The sequence below is a fragment of the Eschrichtius robustus genome, chromosome 14 (assembly GCF_028021215.1).
Source record: "Eschrichtius robustus isolate mEscRob2 chromosome 14, mEscRob2.pri, whole genome shotgun sequence".
In the NCBI taxonomy this organism is placed as follows: Eukaryota; Metazoa; Chordata; class Mammalia; order Artiodactyla; family Eschrichtiidae; genus Eschrichtius; species Eschrichtius robustus.
The window spans coordinates 18210726-18229798 of NC_090837.1; the positions used below are offsets into that span (position 1 = coordinate 18210726).

At 46.6% G+C, this 19073-nt stretch overlaps 2 protein-coding genes across 2 annotated transcripts in view; one reads left to right on the forward strand and one right to left on the reverse strand.

Annotated features, from left to right (window-relative positions):
- Positions 1-703: 703 nt before the first annotated feature.
- On the forward strand, positions 704-4155 carry LHFPL7 (LHFPL tetraspan subfamily member 7). The gene is made up of 3 exons (XM_068562395.1): positions 704-904; positions 1699-1837; positions 3893-4155. The coding sequence occupies exons 1-3, from the start codon at positions 704-706 to the stop codon at positions 4153-4155; spliced, it is 603 nt and encodes a 200-aa protein (XP_068418496.1).
- A 7774-nt stretch (positions 4156-11929) lies between these two features.
- Positions 11930-19073, reverse strand: part of SGSM1 (small G protein signaling modulator 1) — an 80015-nt gene continuing 72871 nt past the window's right edge. Inside the window, exons 22-25 of the mRNA XM_068562590.1 lie at positions 17958-18067; positions 16547-16643; positions 15290-15457; positions 11930-12018 (exon numbers count right to left, since the gene is read on the reverse strand). Coding sequence (XP_068418691.1) covers positions 11930-12018; positions 15290-15457; positions 16547-16643; positions 17958-18067 — 464 coding nt within the window. The remainder of the gene's footprint in view (positions 12019-15289; positions 15458-16546; positions 16644-17957; positions 18068-19073) is intronic.

Sequence of the window (19073 nt, forward strand, 5' to 3'; positions counted from 1 at the left end):
GAAGGATTGAAGGAGAATTGAAAACTAAATAACTCTTGGCATTTAAAGCTGGGTTCAGGTGCCACCTGACTAGCCCTCAAGGGTCATATGTGGCACCACGTGGAACAGCAATATATAAAACAATGCCATTTACATACATGAAAAATACACATATACTGAACAATATTGATTTTGCAAAAATACCTCCATACAAAAAGATACACATTAAATAATGGTCAGGGATTGGGAGGAGATAGCTGATGGGCAGGGTGGTTGCTAGAAACACAGCATCTGTGTGGGATTTCGGAAAAGGTGCTCCCTCTGGGTAGAAGCAGACCTTTTGGAAAGTGCAAGCCTTGATGGGCAGAGCGAATGAAGGAAGGAATAAATGAATGAATTAATGAAACATGAGAGGGGGCTTGCATGGACCAGTGATGATCATTTCCCATGAGGACTGGTTGTGCTCCAAGGTCTGTTTAAGCACTAACATTCATTCTAAAATTTGGAATTTCGACTTCCAGAACTTGTTAGGGAAAAGACCCACCCTCACCCCAGTTATTAACACCTCCAAGTGCATCCCAGGGCGAAGGGAGACTAATGACCTGTGATCTGAAGACAGGACCAGATCCCTGGCTGGCAGAGGAGGGGGGACACATTTGCCAGCCCCTGTTTCTCTCCTTCCACTAATCTTGTCCCTTGATCTCTAGGTCACTGACATTCCCTGATGGTGGGCAGCGTGTGGGCAGCCCTGGGGCTTTCCCTAACCTGCATCTCAGCCCTCAGCCTCATCTCTCCTGCCTGGTTCCAGACCACCACCTTCTCCTTTGGTGTCCTCACCTACTGCTCCTGGCCTCAGGGTAACAGCTGGAACCAGAGCTGTGGGACCTTCAGGTCCCTGGATGATATTCCTGACTTTGCCTGGAAGGTGAGGCGTGGTCTCATGGATTCACTGGGACCTGGCGGTGGGGCACTCTTAAACCCATCAGAGAAAAAAAAAAAAAAAAAAAGCCAATTTCTGCCCACCTTCCGTCTAACCACTGACTCGTAGGTGCGGGGTGGGGTCTGGCTATCCGCCTGTTAGCAAACACCCAGGATGATCCTGAAGGCAGCTGCCAGCGTGCAGTGCCTTTGTACAAATTAGGAAGAGGATGCCCCTTCTTCAGGACACTATACTGCCATCTGCTGGAAAAGTACTGTAGTCAATATGCATTTCTGTGATGACTCCCAAAAGCATCTCCTAGAGTTGTGCAGTGCACAACCTGTACACACCTACCTGGTCATCCTCTATCTAAGCGCTGCTAGGTTTGAAAACCACAGCTAAGGTGTTGAAAGTCACTTCAAATTGCCAAATTCAACAATGGGCACAATGGGTTGGGACTCCCAGTTCAGCACCTCTAAGGAAGATTCACAGCCTTCAAAACCGATGATTACAAAGGTGCCTCTCTTGGTGACTCTGCTGTATAGCAGGTACTCAATTAAGGGAGGGTATGGTGGTTGTAGATCTAGATCTTAATTCTGACTCTACCTCTTAATTAGCTGTGTGCTCTGAGGGAAATGACTCCAATTCCTTATATCTCTGTTTGTTTATATGTAAAACAGGGATAATAATAGCACAGACCTTGTGGGATTTTGAGGACTCAGTAGCTGATCAGTTAAGCAGAGAGAGCAGAGACTGCCTCCACCCTAGACAACACCCTCCCTCCTTTCTCTTCCTGGCAGGTCTCAGCTGTGACGCTCCTTGGAGGCTGGCTCCTATTGGCCTTCAATGCAATTCTCTTCCTGTCCTGGGCCTTAGTCCCCAAAGGGCTGTGCCCAAAGAGGGGCAGTGGCCCAATGCCAGGGCTGCAGGCAACAGCAGGTAAATCTTCTATCACATATGTGTTCCAGACATGTTTGTGGAATGAATGAATGAATGCATGGATGGATGAATGAGCCTGTAAGCAGAGTCTTGCCTCCTAGTTGAATCTCAGAGATAAACCCTAGGATTGTAGACTATTCCAGGTCCTTTAACAAGCCAGAAATTGGAGGTAGGGAATGGTATCCTTAGCATCACCCTCTCTTGCCCTTATCCAAACCCAGTCTTAATAGTCTGTCCTCCTTTGTTTCTCTCCCATCCATCCACTTTGCATCATTTTTACCAGGACCATCATATACAGTTGGGCAGGTTGTGCACTGCACAAGGGCATCCAGCTGAGGGCTGAGAGCTGCTGAAATCTAACCATGCTCCAATTCCTAAGCTGTGAAACTGCAGGGCTGCGTCTGCCCGGCTGCATCTGCTTTTCTCTAATTCACACATCGGCTTGGGATGATCTAGCTCAGGTCTTGACTGAACCTTCCTCCAATTAATTCTCCACCATCTCTCACCTGGTTTAGAGGTGACCACCTCACACGTCTCCCTGCTGCCACCCTTGCCCCCTAGAGTCTGTTTGCCACACTCTGGCCAAGTGGGTCCTGTTAGAGCTGAAATCAGACCATGCCACTCAGACGGGCTTATCCGCGCCAATGACTTCCTGTTACCGATGAGGCTCCACTGATGAAGCCCTCATTCGCTCACTGACCTCATCTCTTTCCTGCTCCGCCAGGCTCAGCATGCTCCGGCCAAACTGGCTTGCTTTCTGTTGCTCATAAAAACCAAGCTTGTTCCCTCTGCCTGGAATTCTCTCTTCTCAGATCTTCACATCTTGCTCCTCCCACTTCATTAAGGGCTTTGCTCAAATATCACTGCCTCAGTGGGGGTCTTCCATGACCTCAAGGTAAGGGAGCTTCCCTCTCCTTAGAGTCTCCTTCCTCTTACCTTGCTTTCCATTTTTCATAGCACTTACCTGCCTGCTTGATAATACCTTATCTGCCTGCTTGATTACTGTGCGTCTTTCTCCACTAGAACATCAGCTCCATGAGGGCAAGGATTTGTCTGCCTTGATATCACCAGCATCTAACACGGTACTTTGCACATAATAGTTGCTCATTAAATATTTGTTGAATCAATGGATGGAGATACAGTCCTTGTCCTCCAGTGTCTACTGGGGGTGGGGTGTGTTAGGCAGTTATAACTCAGTGGATATTTGGCACAAGAGGATGAGCACAGGATGCAAGGAAAAACTCCAAGAGGTACCTGACCCAGTGTGTGGAAGGTGTTAAGGAAGGCTTCCTTGAGGAGGCATCACTGAGATGAATCTGGAAGGATGAGTGGGAGTTAACCAAATGTAGAAGGGTGTTTCAGGTAATGGGAGCATCACGGGCAAAGGCATAGAGATGAGAGCAAGGCACGTGCAGGGAACTTCAAGTGGACGAGAGTGGCTGAAGGGTGGCTGCAGGTCACGTGACTCTCCTGCACGGGGAGTGCCTTCTAGGTGCAGAGGTGTCTGGTTCATTTTCTTAGTATCATTAGTACCTCTGACAGAGTGCCTAACAGTTTTGATGAATGAGTGCATGGATGGATGGATGGGTTGGTGAATGGATGGAGTAGGGTGGGTAAGTAGGTGGATGAGCTGATGGATGCATCAGTAGACATATTACTGGAAGAATGGATGAATGGATAGATGGATGGAAGGATGGGGAAAATGGGTAGATTGGAATACGGATAGATTGGAATATGGATAGATGGATGGATGGATGGATGGATTGGTGGAAGGCAGGTGGCTAAGTGGGTGGTTGGTTGGATGGATGGATGGATGAGTGAATGGATAGGTAGGTGGAGGAATGGAGAGAATGAGTGGATGGGTGAGTAGATGGACAGATGGGTGGAAGGCTAAGCTGAGTGATCGGTGGATAAAAGGATAGATGAGCCAATAAATAAGTGAATGGATGGATGGATGGGTGGGTGGATAGGAGGGTGGATGAGTGAGTCCTGGGATGGAAAGGCAGCCCAGAGCCCCTTGACTGACACACTGGTTTTCCTTGCTGCTGTTTCTAGCCATCGCCACCATTGTGGGCCTGCTGGTTTTCCCGATCAGCTTGGCCTCCCCATTTGCCAAGGAAGCCTGCTTAGCCTCCTCTGTGTACCACAGTGGTCAGTGCCGGCTGGGCTGGGGCTATGTGACTGCCATCTTCCACGCAGTCCTGGCCAGCCTCCTGCCCACGTTCAGGTGGCTCCACGTGACCGAGGTCCAGCGGAGGACCATCCTCTTCTCCAGTGACACTGAGAGCATCATCCTCGTGCCAGAAATGAGCAAATAAAAATATCTCAGGAGGAGCAAAAAGAGCCCATGCAACAGTTGTATGAAATCACCACGCACCCAGGTTCAAATCCCACCTCTGCTGCTTCCTTGCTGTGTGACCTCAGACAAGACACTTCACTTCTCTGGGCCTCGGTGTATACTTCTGTAAAATGGGTGTGTGTGTGAAATAATGCCTACCTCATAGGGTTGTTATGAGAATTAACTTAAGATGCTGTGTATAAATAAGGCCCTTAGCACGATGTTAGGCACTAGTATTCAACAAACTTTAGCTATAATTATAATCCCTATCTCACAGGACTGTGGTGAGGATCAATCTATTCATGAAAAGTGCCTGGGGCAATTCTGAATCCGTGCTCACCACTCAAATACTACATCTTTTAATAAGTATGTGCATATTCTCTCTCTATGAGAGAATAAAATAAAAATATCCTTCCCTTTTTATAACTCCTCCTCTTGGAGAATTTGAAAATTTTTCATTTTCCCATCAAACATCTAGTGAGTGCCCCTTATAGATGAGAGTTGGTCCAGTGCTGGCGTGGGGATTGGGGGGGGGGGTGGGTGTCAGGCGGTAAGGACCTATCTCACCCCTCCATGGATAATCCCACTGATGTGGAAACTTCACTGTTATTTGGGGCACATGAGGCCCCTCACGATCCAGTCCAAACCTCTCTCTTCAGCTTCTTTCTTGTCATTCACCCAACCCTGCACCTCTCCCTCCAGCCACACTGAATTCTGAGCCCACAGTAGGTCTCTTCACAGCTCTACCCCTTTGTTACACTCTCTGCCAGGGATGGAGTCAGTCTGTTGCCTTTGCTTATCAAGACCCATCACCCTTCTTTGGGAAGAGCGCCCTAATCTTCCCTTGGGGAATGACCCTCAGCAACTCTCTGACCACCCCAGGCTTTAGGGTGGACAAATGAGTCCTTATGGCCAGTCAAGCCCAGTCAGAATGATTGGTTCAGAGGTGGGCATGGGACCTGTATAAGCCAACATGGACAACAGTGGAACCACAAGATAGACAAAGATGGAGCTCTAAAGACTTCACTTGAGTAGCTGGATGCAGCCATGCCTGCTCCCCTACCTGCAAGAGACATAGTCACAGGCAGCTCCAGGCTGGTACCCCTCTAGTTAGACTGCCCCAGAAGAAAGAGTGAACCGCTCTCTTCCCAGGGAAGGAATCTGATTGGCCAGAACTGGGTCATGTGCCCACCTTGGGGGGAGGGGCATGTCAGCAATCTCACTAGACTATAACTATAGTTATAACGTAGGAGATACATTTCCCCAGAAGATGGGAGAAGTTGCTGGTCCTAGAATGGGGCAAGGATGCCAGGCAAGCAAAAATATTTGATACCAAACTCTCTCTTTAAGGGAAGCTTTATTATCTGCATTTCACAAAAGTGAAAACTGAAGCTCAGAGAAACAAAGTCACTTGCCCAAAGTCACACAGCCGATCAGTGGCAGAGCTGGGATTTGAATCCAGGTCTGTCAGACTCTGTGATGGAGGCAAAATAACACCTGAATTTGTTATCTCTGCCCCGACCCAGCTCACCAAACTCTTTTGGTTTTAAATGTTCAACTAAGAACATCTGTAAACAACAATATTGTATTATTAGAGCGATTCTATTATTTTGAAAACACACAGACCACAGAGAATGCAGCTTGCATTCGTCTTTCAGAAAAAACAATAAGGACAATAATTACTTTAAAAAGTAAGAGAATAAGGGAATAAAGTAATAGAAAACCTAGGAAGCCACCACATGGTATCCAAATGGACTCGAAGACCAGTGGTATGTTTCAAGTGTCATCAGAAGCACTTTGATGTGAGTCAGGCTTCTGTGGGAAGATTCCAGGAGGCCCAGGCACCATCCCAGTGCAAAAAGCAGCAAGTAGATGCCACCAAGAAGCAGCCCAAACTCAGCTTCAGGTCACCCACCTGCGCTAGGGATGAGCCGCCTCCTCTATGTAATAACCTTACAGCAGCTCCCACGTTCCTTAATTTTCTCTTTCAACAATTTCAGCAATGCCAAAGGGAGCAAATCTGCAGCCTATGAAGCAGAAGCATTTACACAGACGCTGTCTTTATTTGACAAGAGACAGAGGGATCTGTCTGTCTTATTTTCTGTTCATCATAATAAGAGGTATTCTTTGTTTGCAGGAGCCCTTTACCTGCCGAGGCTGGAAATCACTGGGCCCACAAGACTGAATAAAGCAAGCCAGGAAGATACTGGAGGATTCCTGCCCAACACCCTGATGTAATGGAAAGTCCCCAGGGAACGGCATCGTTCTGTAGGTCATTTGAATTCTACTAGGTTGACTTAGCAACGGATTGGCAAGCTGGCACTCCAAAAAGGATCAAACTGTGCTCCTTCTAGGGTCTATACCTGTCCTGGGCTCAAGCTCTCAATGTGTCCAGCAGCTCAAAAGCCAGCAGCACAGAGACCCAAGAGCGCTTCCCTGACTCAGCAGAACCCGATGCAAACTACAGAGTCAGAGTGGGTATTGCTCCTGCCAAGAACTGATGGCCTCACCACACCTAACTCCAGTTGCTCTGTCATAGCCCCAGAGGGCTCAGAGCTCATCCCTTCCCCAGTTCTCCTCCAGGAGCTGCGTCAAAGATTCACCTGAGAACCTGAGCAAGACAGATGATGGGAACTCAGGGAAAATGAGGTCCCAACCAGGAAATCATCTCCAGTGATGCTAGGGGCAGAGGGTCCCAGTGGAAAGAGGGGGGCCAGGACTGAATCCAGACCCAAGGGAGGCATTATTACCCCCAGTTCACAGAAATGAAAACCAAGGCTCAGAGAGGTAAAGTCACTTGCCCAAAGCCACACAGCCAGGAAGTGGCAGAGTTGGGATCCTAAGTCATCCCTCCCCAAGCATGTGGACAAAGATATAGGACATGATTTTAGTTGGTGTGGTGAGAAAGTCACTCCCACTTCAATCCTCCTTGAAGTCCTCCAAGAAGAAAGGCTCGTCTGGTGCTAGCATGTCTTTAACCTCTCAAACCCTTAGTACATCTCTTCTTAATGGCAAGAGAGCAAGCTTCAGAAAGCCTTTGGTGGGAAATAGTATTTTGGCAAAATAATAATATTTACTTTTACAACCATCTTCTGTTTATGCAAATGATCCTGGCTTGCCATAAGTTTGAAGTTTTAAAAAATGAGTTGATTTAAAGAAAACTAGTAAAGGGACTTTCCGTGGCGGTCCAGTGGTTAAGATTCCGCACTTCCACTGCAGGGAGTGCAGGTTCGCTCCCTGATCGGGGAACTGAGATCCCACATGCAACGCGGTGTGGCCGAAAAGTAAAAAGAAAAAAGAAAACTAGTAAAGATATGATAGTACAGATGGTACACAGATATGGTCCAAATCATAAAGGTGGACTGCAGGTGACTTGAGTTTGATGCTGTCATAAAACTTGGGGAGAAGACTCATTGATTGATGGATCTAATGTCTCTCAAACTTGAGTATCTGTTGAAAAGGAAAGAAATCTAAACCACTTCCTCCCACTGCCCTTGACTGTACCCTCACCTCCTTTCCCCACTGGGCTGCTGGGACCTCAGGCCTGGGAGAGAAGGAGGGAGGGATAAGAAGGAAGATGAAACAGGATGGCATAAATGGTTGCAGCCGTTCTGAAATGGGATGGTCGGGGCCTCCCAAACTCTTTGCATAAGTGCTTCTCAGTTGCCTCATGGCCTCTCCCACAAGCCAAGTGGAACGCTCGAGGTGAAAAGAAAATGGAACGTGATTTAGAAGAGAGATGACAGAGCAGCCAGAGGATCTAAACCCAGCAGTGTTGTTCTGAATGCGAACAGCAACATTCAGGCAGAAGACATGGTGACGGACAGTATCCACATGCTCATGGCTACAAGGAAAGGAGGCAGAAGGAGGAGAGGAGAGGAATCAGAGGGATGGGGGAAGGAGAAGGTAAAGAAATGGAGGAAAAGATGGAGGAGGAGGTGGAGGAAGAAGAAGAAAAGGGGGGGAGGAGGAGTCCACAGTGACAACTGTGTGTGCCATACACATGGCAACAAAGACCACTTCTCCATCCCTGCTTTGAGTCACGAAAACGTGCCTAGTGGCCCAAGACTCATCTTCTCACATCTATGCAAGGTGCAAATGCATGTGTTTAGGAAAACCTTTACAAAAGCAAAGCATTCTCTTAGGATTTTTTTCCCACAAAATATATCGTCCTTTACCGTAAGTCAATAGTGCATGTAACTGCACATTTGTACACACATAACAGGTATGCTGGTGGTACCCAGGTCTGGTGGTGCCAGGCAGCTGCAAGAATAGTGGGGTCCTCCAGGGGGAGGGCCACGTGTACCAAGCTATGGCTGGAGTTGGGGAAATGAGACCAGTGGCTTCAAAGGATGGTCAGAACATCAGGACCAGTCTTTGCTCTCAGAAGCTTCTCCCAGGAAGAAGCAGACCTTCCCACTAAGAGAGCCCCATGTGGGCCAGCAAAAGACAAGTCCCCACCTGCCTGCTGCTGTGTGGCTTCAGACTTACCTCTGCTGGCAATCTTCCAAGAAAAGTGGTGACCTGGGCTAAGCCAGGCCACCAATGCCACCTGAAACTCCTTTACTTTGCTGGCTTATTTGGAAACTAACTTTTTCTATAGAAAACCTGAAGTTTTGATGGGTGCTCATTAGATTAAATCAAACTTTGCTTCTGCAGCGGAAAACCAGAAGTTTCCCTTGGCGCATGGTTAGAGGCTGCTGGGGGTGGAGATCCATGTGAGGTCTCCATTGCCCAAAGACTGTGGTTCAGAATGGCAGCCGTGAGTGGGAATCATAGATATTGAGGAGATAAGTTGATGGTCTATGGGAACACTGGGGGTGAGAGAGGAGCTAGCTCAGCAGTGGGGATACAGTGAGGCATCAACTTAGAGGTATACTCTTGAGTCCAATGGCTGACCATCTTGGGACCCCTCCTGTGCATGGACCTTGGGATACACGGTAGACTGTTCGCAAAAATACTCAATTATTTCCCTGCCTGTATTTACAGCCCTTTTCATTGTCGCTTTTCAAAACCTCCCATCAACTGGTGGAATCTATTTCTCCATCCTTTCAATCTGAGCTCAGCCATATGACTTCTTTGACCAAAAGAATATAGTAGAAATAACTTTATGCCAATTCCAATCCTAGGTCTCAAGAGGCATTGCACACTTCTGTTTGCTCTCTTAGAAACTGCCATCATGGCCATGTAAACAAGCCTGAGCTAGCCTAATGGAGGATGGGAGATACATGGCCCAGTTTCTCCCACTATCCTAGACAACAGCCGGCCAATTGTCAAAAGCAGAGTAGCCTGGCTGGCCACCAGCTGACCAGAGACACACAAAGAAGTCGAGCTGAGACCAGAAGAACCGCCCAGCTGAAGCCAGCTCATATTGTTGACCTACAGAATCATCACAAGCTAAATAAATGGCTGTTTGAAGCCACTAAGATTTGGGGTGGTTTGTTACACAGCATTACTTGTGGTAACAGCTAACTGATACAAAGGATGAGATGAGATTCACCAGCCTTGAACTTTCAGGGGAAAGACCAGGGAGTCTATCATAAGAATATGTCCCTCTCTGTGTCTGGGTCACTGAGGTGGGGTGGAGGGTGGGGTATGAGGACACAGTCTTCAGAAGCAAGCATTTCTTTCTTTCAAATTAAAAAGAAAATCCCCAAACACAGAAACAAAAAATAACCCAGGTTCACATGTTTCTGTTTATATATATTTTCTCTCTCTATAGACACAACTCTGTAGTAAACTGTAACAAGATATGTTGGCAACACTGAGAAAAGGAGGGCACTCCATAGATAAAACAACTCGCACGCATACGATTCAGGGACACAAGGACACACACAACGTACAGAGATCCGAATAAACACAGTAAGCCAAATAAATAGGAGTTATTCCAAATCACAACCACGACGCTCTCTGGAACACCACGAGAGAAGGCAGAGAAGAGATCTTGTGCTGTACTTTCAGACTAGTCTGTCAAAAAACAAATAAGAATCGGAAGGTCTAGGACCTGGGTCTTGCTAAAATAACATCCTCTGTAGTGAACAGTTGAATGGCAAAATAAACTTTCATCTGGAGGGGACTTTCATACATTTTCTCCCATCTTGGGAAGGTGGGGGACTAGGGCGAGGAGATACATTTCTCACGGAGCGTTCTTCGGAAGCGAGGGCCATCTAGTCTCATCCATCCTGCCCAGGAGGCCCTACTCAGGCGGAAGTTCAGTGCAACCTAAAGTGCTGGGTCCAAGGGAAGCGCCTTCACAAGCACTCCAGGCAGGGATTGCTCCCCATCCTGGTTTGCTCAGGACGGAAGGACTAATGCACTCTCTCTGTAAATGCTTCAAAGTGCTTGATGAGTCTCCTACCCTCTCCAAAATCCTACCTGCCATTCTTGGGAAGAGCATCCCTTCCCAACTCTCACTGTTTCTCCCGACTCTGGTACACTCTCGGAAGAGAAGGGCTGGCAGGACCACTCTCCTGGGAGGACAGGTAGGCAGGGTAAACTAGCTCGCTTAGGGCCTGTTTGGGGATTGGTGACCCTCTGTGTGAAGACATGGAGGGGACCATTTCCAGTCTGGTCTGTGACCCTGGCACCAGTTCACCAGCTGATGTTTCTTTCCCAAGGAAAACACCCGACATACCCTACCTGGGCCAACCTCTGTCCTCCTTTCCCTCCTTTGTCCTGAGTGAGCAAGGGCACTTAGAGAAAAGCCAGCCTCCCTAAACAAGTGGCTTGCACCAACATACATCTTCCAAGCTTCTGGAACATCAGACCCGACGTATGGAAGGAGAGGCGAGGTCCTCCCTGGGAAGAGAGGAAGGGGACGCGGACTCGGCCCTGCCCGGGGGCCCCTGAGCAGGACCCGGAAGAGACCTATCTCATGCTTACAGACACTTCTCACAGGCAGACGTCCTCCTTTAAAAGAAGAAAAAAGTCTCTCCTGGGCCAGGTGGAGGAGAAAAAATGAGAAATACACAACGGTTGAAATCCAGGACCCCAAGAGAGATGTGCAAAGGACCCCATGTGCCTTTTCTAAATGGAAGAAAGTCTCAGGATATAGGCGGCTCAGGTACAAAGAAAGTGGAGAGGAGATACACTTGTAGCCCCTCCTCCAAGCCAGTGGTTCTCAAATGGGGCTATTTGGCAACGTCTGGAGGTGCTCCGGGATGTCACTAGGGGTTGGGGAGGAGGGTGCCACTGGCAGGTAGTAGGTAGAGGCCAGGGAGGCTGCTCAAATTCCAAGAGTGCACAGGGCAGCATCCCTCCAAAAAGCATTAAATGTCAACAGTGCTCTGCTCCAGGCCAACCTTCCAGCCACGTGCTGGAACATCTCCAAAGGCCCCTTTCAGAGTACAGAGGTAGCCCCACAGACCTCTCCTATACCAGTTTCCAAAAAGTTCCCTCCCCAAGTCTCATCCAACAAGACAGTTGGAGGGATGGGAGAGAAGAGGGAGGAGACCATTCTGGGGACCATGAACGAAGATGTTCCCTCCGCACACCAACAACTCCCAACTCCCACAAGGGAGAAATCCCAGACTTGGGCGATCTTTGGTCAAACAGGAAACATAAGGCTGAACTGAAGGGGCAACCCCTCGATCCCACCTGCCTGGTGGCCAAAGTTGGGGTACTTTCTCTTTGCACAGAGGTCCATGCTCGGGAACAGATGCCAGGACCTTGCCCCCTGGGCAGCCAGGAGGAGAAGCAGGCAGGACAGGCAGGTGGGCGGAGGCTCGGCTGACGCTGCCTGGGTGACATGGTCCTCACTTGTTCTCAATCAGGGTCTGCACCTTGTACACGAGGTCCCGGGCCAGCTTCAGGACCTGTTTGGTGTTGTGTCGCTCAGCCATTTCTGAAAGAGCGGAAGTAAAATCTCATGAGCCTCCTTCTGTGTCCATCCTCGGGACGCACTTTCAGTGCCCGGAGAGGTCTCTGGGGCATCCCCATCATCATCATCATCATCTGGCATCACCCCCAGAGCAGTTCTGGAAGCAGAGACTTAGGGGAAGGCCTGCATCTCCAGACCTCGGTTTCCTCATCTGTAAAATGGGAACCATAACGGTACCTACTTCACAAGGTTACTGTGAGGTCAAACGAGACGAAGCTGGCTCTCAGTGTGTGTGTTTAAAAAAATATTAGGTCCTCCCACCACCCTCCTACAAACATAATTACTGGACACCTTTTAAGAAAGCAATGCCAGGCACATGGTAGATGCTTAGAAGTAGAGAAGGAAGGAAGCAACAGAAGGAGAGGGGGAGCGGAGGGGAGAAAGCACCAATAATCACTTTGTCGAGAGTGACACAAAATGATCAGCTCTTCAAAGCAGAATAATCCTAAACTTAGACATTTATCATAAAGAAATCATTTGGGGATTTCCCTGGTGGTCCAGTGGTAGTCCCCGTCTTCCAGTGCAGGGGACGTGGGTTCGAATCCTGGTCAGGGAACTAAGATCCCACATGCCACGGGGCAACTAAGCCCACGTGCCACAACTGCTGAGCCCACGTGCCGCAAACTACAGAGCCCACGCGCTCTGGAGCCCACGCACCACAACTAGAGAGAGACAACCCGCATGCCACAGCTAGAGAGAAGCCCGCACACCGCAACGAAAGATCCCGCATGCCGCAACAAAGATCCTGTGTTCCTCAACTAAGACCCGACGCAGGCAAGTAAATAAATAAATAAATAAAAATTGAAATAAAAAAAAATAAAAATAGGGATAAGTAACATTAAAAAAAAAAAAGAACCTCAAAAAAAAACCCACCAAAAACCCAAGAAAGAAAGAAATCATTTGGTAGAAGAAAAAAAGAAAAACAAACAAAAACACTAAGACCATGGTTCCCAAACTGGGTGCTGAGGAATCCCAGGGTGCCACAGTGAATACATGGAAACTTTGAGGGAAATACCGCTATCTTCCACATCTGCTGAACACCACATAAACTGCTAACGCAAGTGAGTTTGCAAATTTCATGACATTCCTATCAAGGGCTTTATAGCTTTGCAAAAACTAGGTTTTCAGCAAGCAGTTGCCGTGATAAAAGCAAGTATCATGTGAAAATCACAGTGGAATAAGAAATGAAGGTGGTGGGGTTCAAAATGATTCCAAGGTTTGAGAAGTTGTGCAAAGCCCAACAGGTGAACACACCCATTAGTAACTGTACTTATTTATTTATTTATTTTTATTTATTTATTTTTTTTGGTCACGCCGTGTGCCGTGTGGGATCTTAGTTCCCCGACCAGGGATTGAACCCATGACCCTTGCATTGGGAGTGTGGAGTCTTAACCACTGGACCGCCAGGGAAGTCCCAGTAACTGTACTTATTTAAATATAAAATAAAAATACTATTTTCTTTTGACTTATATGTATTATTTTTTCAAATGGCTACTAAGTCGTTAGGATAGATATACTTATTAGGTGGTTTGGACCTAACTAGTCACTGAATGGAACTTTTGGTCCGGGTGCCACAAAAACTTTACAGAGACATTAGGGGTGCCATGAACTGAGAAAGTTTGAGAACCTCCATGCTAAGACAGGAATTGCTTTGGGTTCTCAAATCACACCCTCAAACCGAAAACAACCTAGATGCCCAATCAGAAGGGATGGTTCAGTAAGTTATGAACAGTCACTTGAGGTATATTCTGCTGTCTTAAAAAATGATTATATGGGGGCTTCCCTGGTGGCGCAGTGGCTGAGAGTCTGCCTGCCAATGCAGGGGACACGGGCTCGTGCCCCGGTCCGGGAAGATCCCACATGCCGCGGAGCAACTAGGCCCGTGAGCCACAACTACTGAGCCTGCGCGTCTGGAGCCTGTGCTCCGCCACGAGAGAGGCCGCGATAGTGAGAGGCCCGCGCACCGCGATGAAGAGTGGCCCCCACTCGCCGCAACTAGAGAAAGCCCAGGCACGGAAACGAAGACCCAACACAGCCAAAAATAAATAAATAAATAAATAAAATTTTTTAAAAAAATGATTATATGGAAGATGGTTTTTAAAACATTAAGTGGAAAAAACTCTAGATACAACTGGATTCTGAAATGGTAACAACATAAAAATATACATTATTTTGGGAAAGACTAGATGGAAAAAACATTTTTTAAAAAATGAACCCACTAAGTACAGCGTGGTTTCCTGGATTGGATCCTGGAGCAGAAAAAGGACATTAGTTAAAAATCAAGTCAGTCTGTAGTTTAGTTGATAATAATATATCAATGTTAATTGGTTTGTTCTACAAATGTACGAGGATCAGGTAACATATTAACATTAGGGGCAGCTGGGTGAAGGGTATTGGGAACTCTCTGTACTATCTTTGCAACTTTTCTCTAAATCTAAAATTATTCCAAAATAAAAAAGCTTCTTTAAAGAAAACTAATAATGTTTCCAGTGTAAGGTCATCACAGGTGGCTTTTTTCTTCTTTTGCTTTTTCCAAAAACTTCTTTAGTTTAAGAAAATGTTTTAATAGTGATAATATTGATAGTAGCAACAGCTTCTGTTCATAGCAACAGCTATGAGCCAAGTACCACCTGATTGATGGGCTTTATATCCTTGTGGTCTGATTTAATCCTCCTGACATCTCCATGAGGGAGGTGTTAGTACCATTTTATCTCCAAGGACTCTGAAGCCCAGAGACATAAAGTCACTTGCCCAAGTCACACAGCTCCCAGGTGGCAAGGCTGGGATCAGAATCCATCTCCGTTTGATTTCAAAGACTGTGCCTTTTTCATGCCACTTCAACTGCTTTCCTGTATCTGCTTTCCCTACACATGTCAACCCTCTGAAGCAGACACTGTTACTCCATTTCCCAGATGAGGAAGCAGATGTTTAGAGAGAGGGGAAGCGACATGTCCATGGCACAGCTGGTTAACGGCAGAGCCAGGGATGCTCCCTGAGCCTGATTTCAACACCTAGGCCCCTTCTGCCAGATCCCTGAGAAAAACACACAGGGATCACTCAGCACTACAAGATGTTAACTCATCCATCTGGAAATAGCCGCAAGAAGTGGGGAGAACCCTCCTCCATCCCCTTCATGGTGCATCAGTCTCAGTGACCCTCCATCCCTCTCCAGCCCCCAGGAAGGGGCCCTCCAGAAGCCTGCACCCCTCAGATAAGACCCTGGTCATGTGGATACCATTAAAAAATTTGATGATGTCTGTGAAATCCATGTTGTTCTCCAAGATGATGTCACGGTAGACCTCCACCAGCGCCAGCGCGATGAACAGGACATAGTGGGCGGACGACACGTGTTTGGCTGCCCAGATGGTCTCCCAAACAGAGAAGACGTCATCATAGATGAGTTCTGCCGGGACACCAACACACACGCGCAGGGGGAGGGTCAGTCACTGAGCTCACGGTGCTGCCCTCCCTCCGGAAAGATCCCAGGCCAGCCGGTCCGAGCTTCTGTCCTGGAGCAGTGGACAGAGCTCAGGCCAGGAGACAGGAGACCTGGACACTGTCATTTGACAGAAGCCTCAGTTTTCCCCTCTGTAGAATAGGCTATGCAAACCAGGTGGGTTGTAAATTTCCAACTCTGACATCCTGTAAGTGGAGGAACCGGGCACGTGCAGATTTGATTTACATTGACCTGTCCTTGCCCTGCCCCTTGGTCAGTGTCCCCCTCTCTCCCTGCGCCCTCCATCTCTTTTAGCACCAATGAGGGTATCTCCTTTTCCCCCTGCACCCAGGCAGAGCTGGCTGCTGCCTCTGGGTCTGGTAAAGAGATAGAATAGAGCAATGATGAAAAGTAAGGCTTCCTATGTCCAATAAACTCAGTCTGAATCCTGGCCCCATCACTTACTAGTAAGGTGACCTTGGGCTAGTTACTTCCCCTCCATAAGCCCTTCTCTTTCCTCATCTGTAAGTGGGGTGATACTAACAGTAATAAAGGACTGAAGAAATAATACATAGAAATGGCTCAGCACAGTGCCTGGACCTTAATAAACACCTCCATACAGGTTAGATATTATTAGCCTCACCCCAAATTGGCATGACAGCAATGCACCGTGTCAGACATCATTTCTAATTCACGTGTGAAAGATGCTCTATGGGCTTCAGAGTTCTTGGCCTCTGATAAGCAGCTTAATAGAATGGAAGGGAAGTGGGCTTAGGTAGACAGAGTGGGGCTCAGATCCTGGCTTTATTATTCCTAGCTCTGAATTTAGTTCTTCTCAGTCTTAGCCTCCTCATCTGTAAAATGGGGATTGTGACAACACCTACTGCATAGCGTCTCTGCAAGATAAGTTGGGTGAACTGATAGAACTCAACAAATGGGCATTACTCTCTTCCACTGGCTTTGTTACACCTCCCAGCCTCACCTCCGTGGTACCTTTTCCCCTGAGATTCTGCTACAAAGAGTCTGAGAACAAGTTTTCCAGTTTGAAGTCTGTACCTCGCTTGAAATCCAGCAGGAACCAGCGGTAGCAGAAGTAGAAGTGAGTATAGTCCCCATTCTGATGCATCAACTCGAAGAGCTCTGAGTCCAGGATCTGTCAGAGGGAGGAAAGATAGGCATCAGCCTCCTGGGCAAAGGCTAGACTAGAGGGGACAGCTGAATAAATGATGCTACATCCCCACACCAGATACCATACAGCCCTTAACAACCAGGTGGAGTTTAAAAATGGGCAAAGGATTTGAGGTGGAAATCAACCTAGCTCAACCTAACCCCGTCATTTCTCTAAAGAAGATGTGCAAATAGCCAATAAGCACGAGAGATGCTTACCATCATTAGCAATTAGGAAAATGCAAATCAAAACCATAATGAGATACCACTTCACATGCACTAGGATGGCTATAATAAAAATGACAGACAACAAAGTGTTGGTGAGGATGAAGAGATATTGGAACCCTTATATGTTGCTGGTGGGAATGCAAACTGGTGCAGCTGTAATTCCACTCCTAGGTATATCCCCAAGAGAAATGAAAACCTATGTCCATATAAAAACTTGTACATGAATGTACACAACAGCATTATTCATAATAGCAAAAAAGTGGAAACCACTCAAGTGTTTATCAGTGGATGAATGGATAAACAAAATGTGGTCTATCCATGCAATGGAATATTCGACAATAAAAAGGAATGATGTACAGATATATGCTATAACATGGATGGACCTTGAAAACATGATGCTAAGTGAAAGAAGTCAGACACAAGAGGCCACATATTGTGTGACTCCATTTATATGAAATGTCCAGAATAGGTAAATCTATAGAGACAGAAAGTAGATTAGTGGTTGCCAGGAGCTGGGGAGAGGGATTGACGTTAATGGGTATGGGGATTCTTTTTGGGGTGATGAAAGCGTTCTGAAATTAGATAGTGATGATGATTTCACACCTGTGAATATTCTAAAAATCACTGAATTGAACATTTTAAAAGGGTGAATTTTATGGTATATGAATTGATCTCAATAAAGGTGTGTGTGTGTGTGTGTGTGTGTGTGTGTGTGTGTGTGTGTGTATGAGAAAGAGAGAAAGCGAGAGAGAGAGAAATATACTCAAATATTTCTTTGCAGAAAAGGACCAATACGATCAAACATCCTGTTAAGAGTGAGGGCCATGTCTTGTTCATCAGTGTAGCCACAGTGCCTGAACCAAATAAATGCTCAGTGAGAATGAATCTAGTGGAGCTGAGCTGTTGAGTGAAGGTTGAGTTGAATTGAGTTTTTTAGTTTAACTCAACTGGGCTGAGTTAAGTAGGATTGAGGGACTGAGTCAAGTTAAACAAGGCGTGGCTATTAAGTTGCCTTGCGGTCCATTGGGCTGAGCTGGAATAAGTTATATTATTGAAAAGCACAAGGTCCTACCTGGATTAGCGACCTCATGTTAGCAAAGTGCGTGTCCATGGCGCCTCCGTGGGGGAAGTTCTGGTTCATCCTCTTCATGAGCTCGGTGAAGCAGCTGAAGGCAAGGGCCTCTGCGGAAAGAGCACAGGAGGAACAGTCAACTGCGCCACTGCCCAAGGAACCCGAGGTCCCAAAGCGACGGTCCGAGGCCCCGAGCTGGTTCACAAAGTCCACAGCCAAATGAGAAGCATAAGGACAATGGAGTACAAATGCATACCATTTCAAGGAATGCTCTCCAATTAATTACATATTTCCCACCTTTAGAGGTACTGAAATGTTTTATTTTAGGAAACAATGGTGACAGCAAAATGCTCTGTTTTAAAGATCCCTATTTGCTGTAATAAAAAGTTGACAATGTTTGGTCCCAAACTTTTTGAAAAAAAAATTCTACAGGGTTCGTGAAATTCTCGTGTCTGGGAACCACTGTATTAAAAGAGCAATTGTCAATATTGGAAGGGTGTTTGCAGGCGTTATGCAAAGAAAGGGTCAAATAACATTGGGAAATGCTGCTTAGAGAGCCACTACCTATATTAAGAATGAAAAGGCTCTGAGAAGTCATGTAATTTAAAAATTCTTTTATATTGTTCAACCCAGTGTTTAAAAAATTTATTTGAAAATAGTACCTTTTTTCTCTCTTAACACCTAGTAACTTTGGGGAAAGTTATGAGGTTTCCAGAGGCACAGTAGGATCTCATTTATTTTTTAAAAGACTTTATTTTTCAGAACAGTTTACATTTACAGAAAAATTGGGAAGAGTGTACAGAGAGTTTCCATATATACCCCACACCTCGTTCCCCCTATTACTAACATCTCCCATTAGTATGGTACGTTTGTTACAATTAATGGCCTACTGAGGATACATAATTGACTCAAGTCCATAGTTTTTTTATCTTATGTCCTTTTTCTGTGCCAAGAACTCATCCAAGGACTATATTACAAACAACTGTCATCTCTCCTTAGGCTCCTCTTGGCTATGGCAGTGCCTCAGGCCTTCCTTGTTTTTGATGACCTTGATAGTTATGAAGAACACTTGTCAGGTATTCTACGGGATGCCTCCCTATTGGAATTTATCTGATG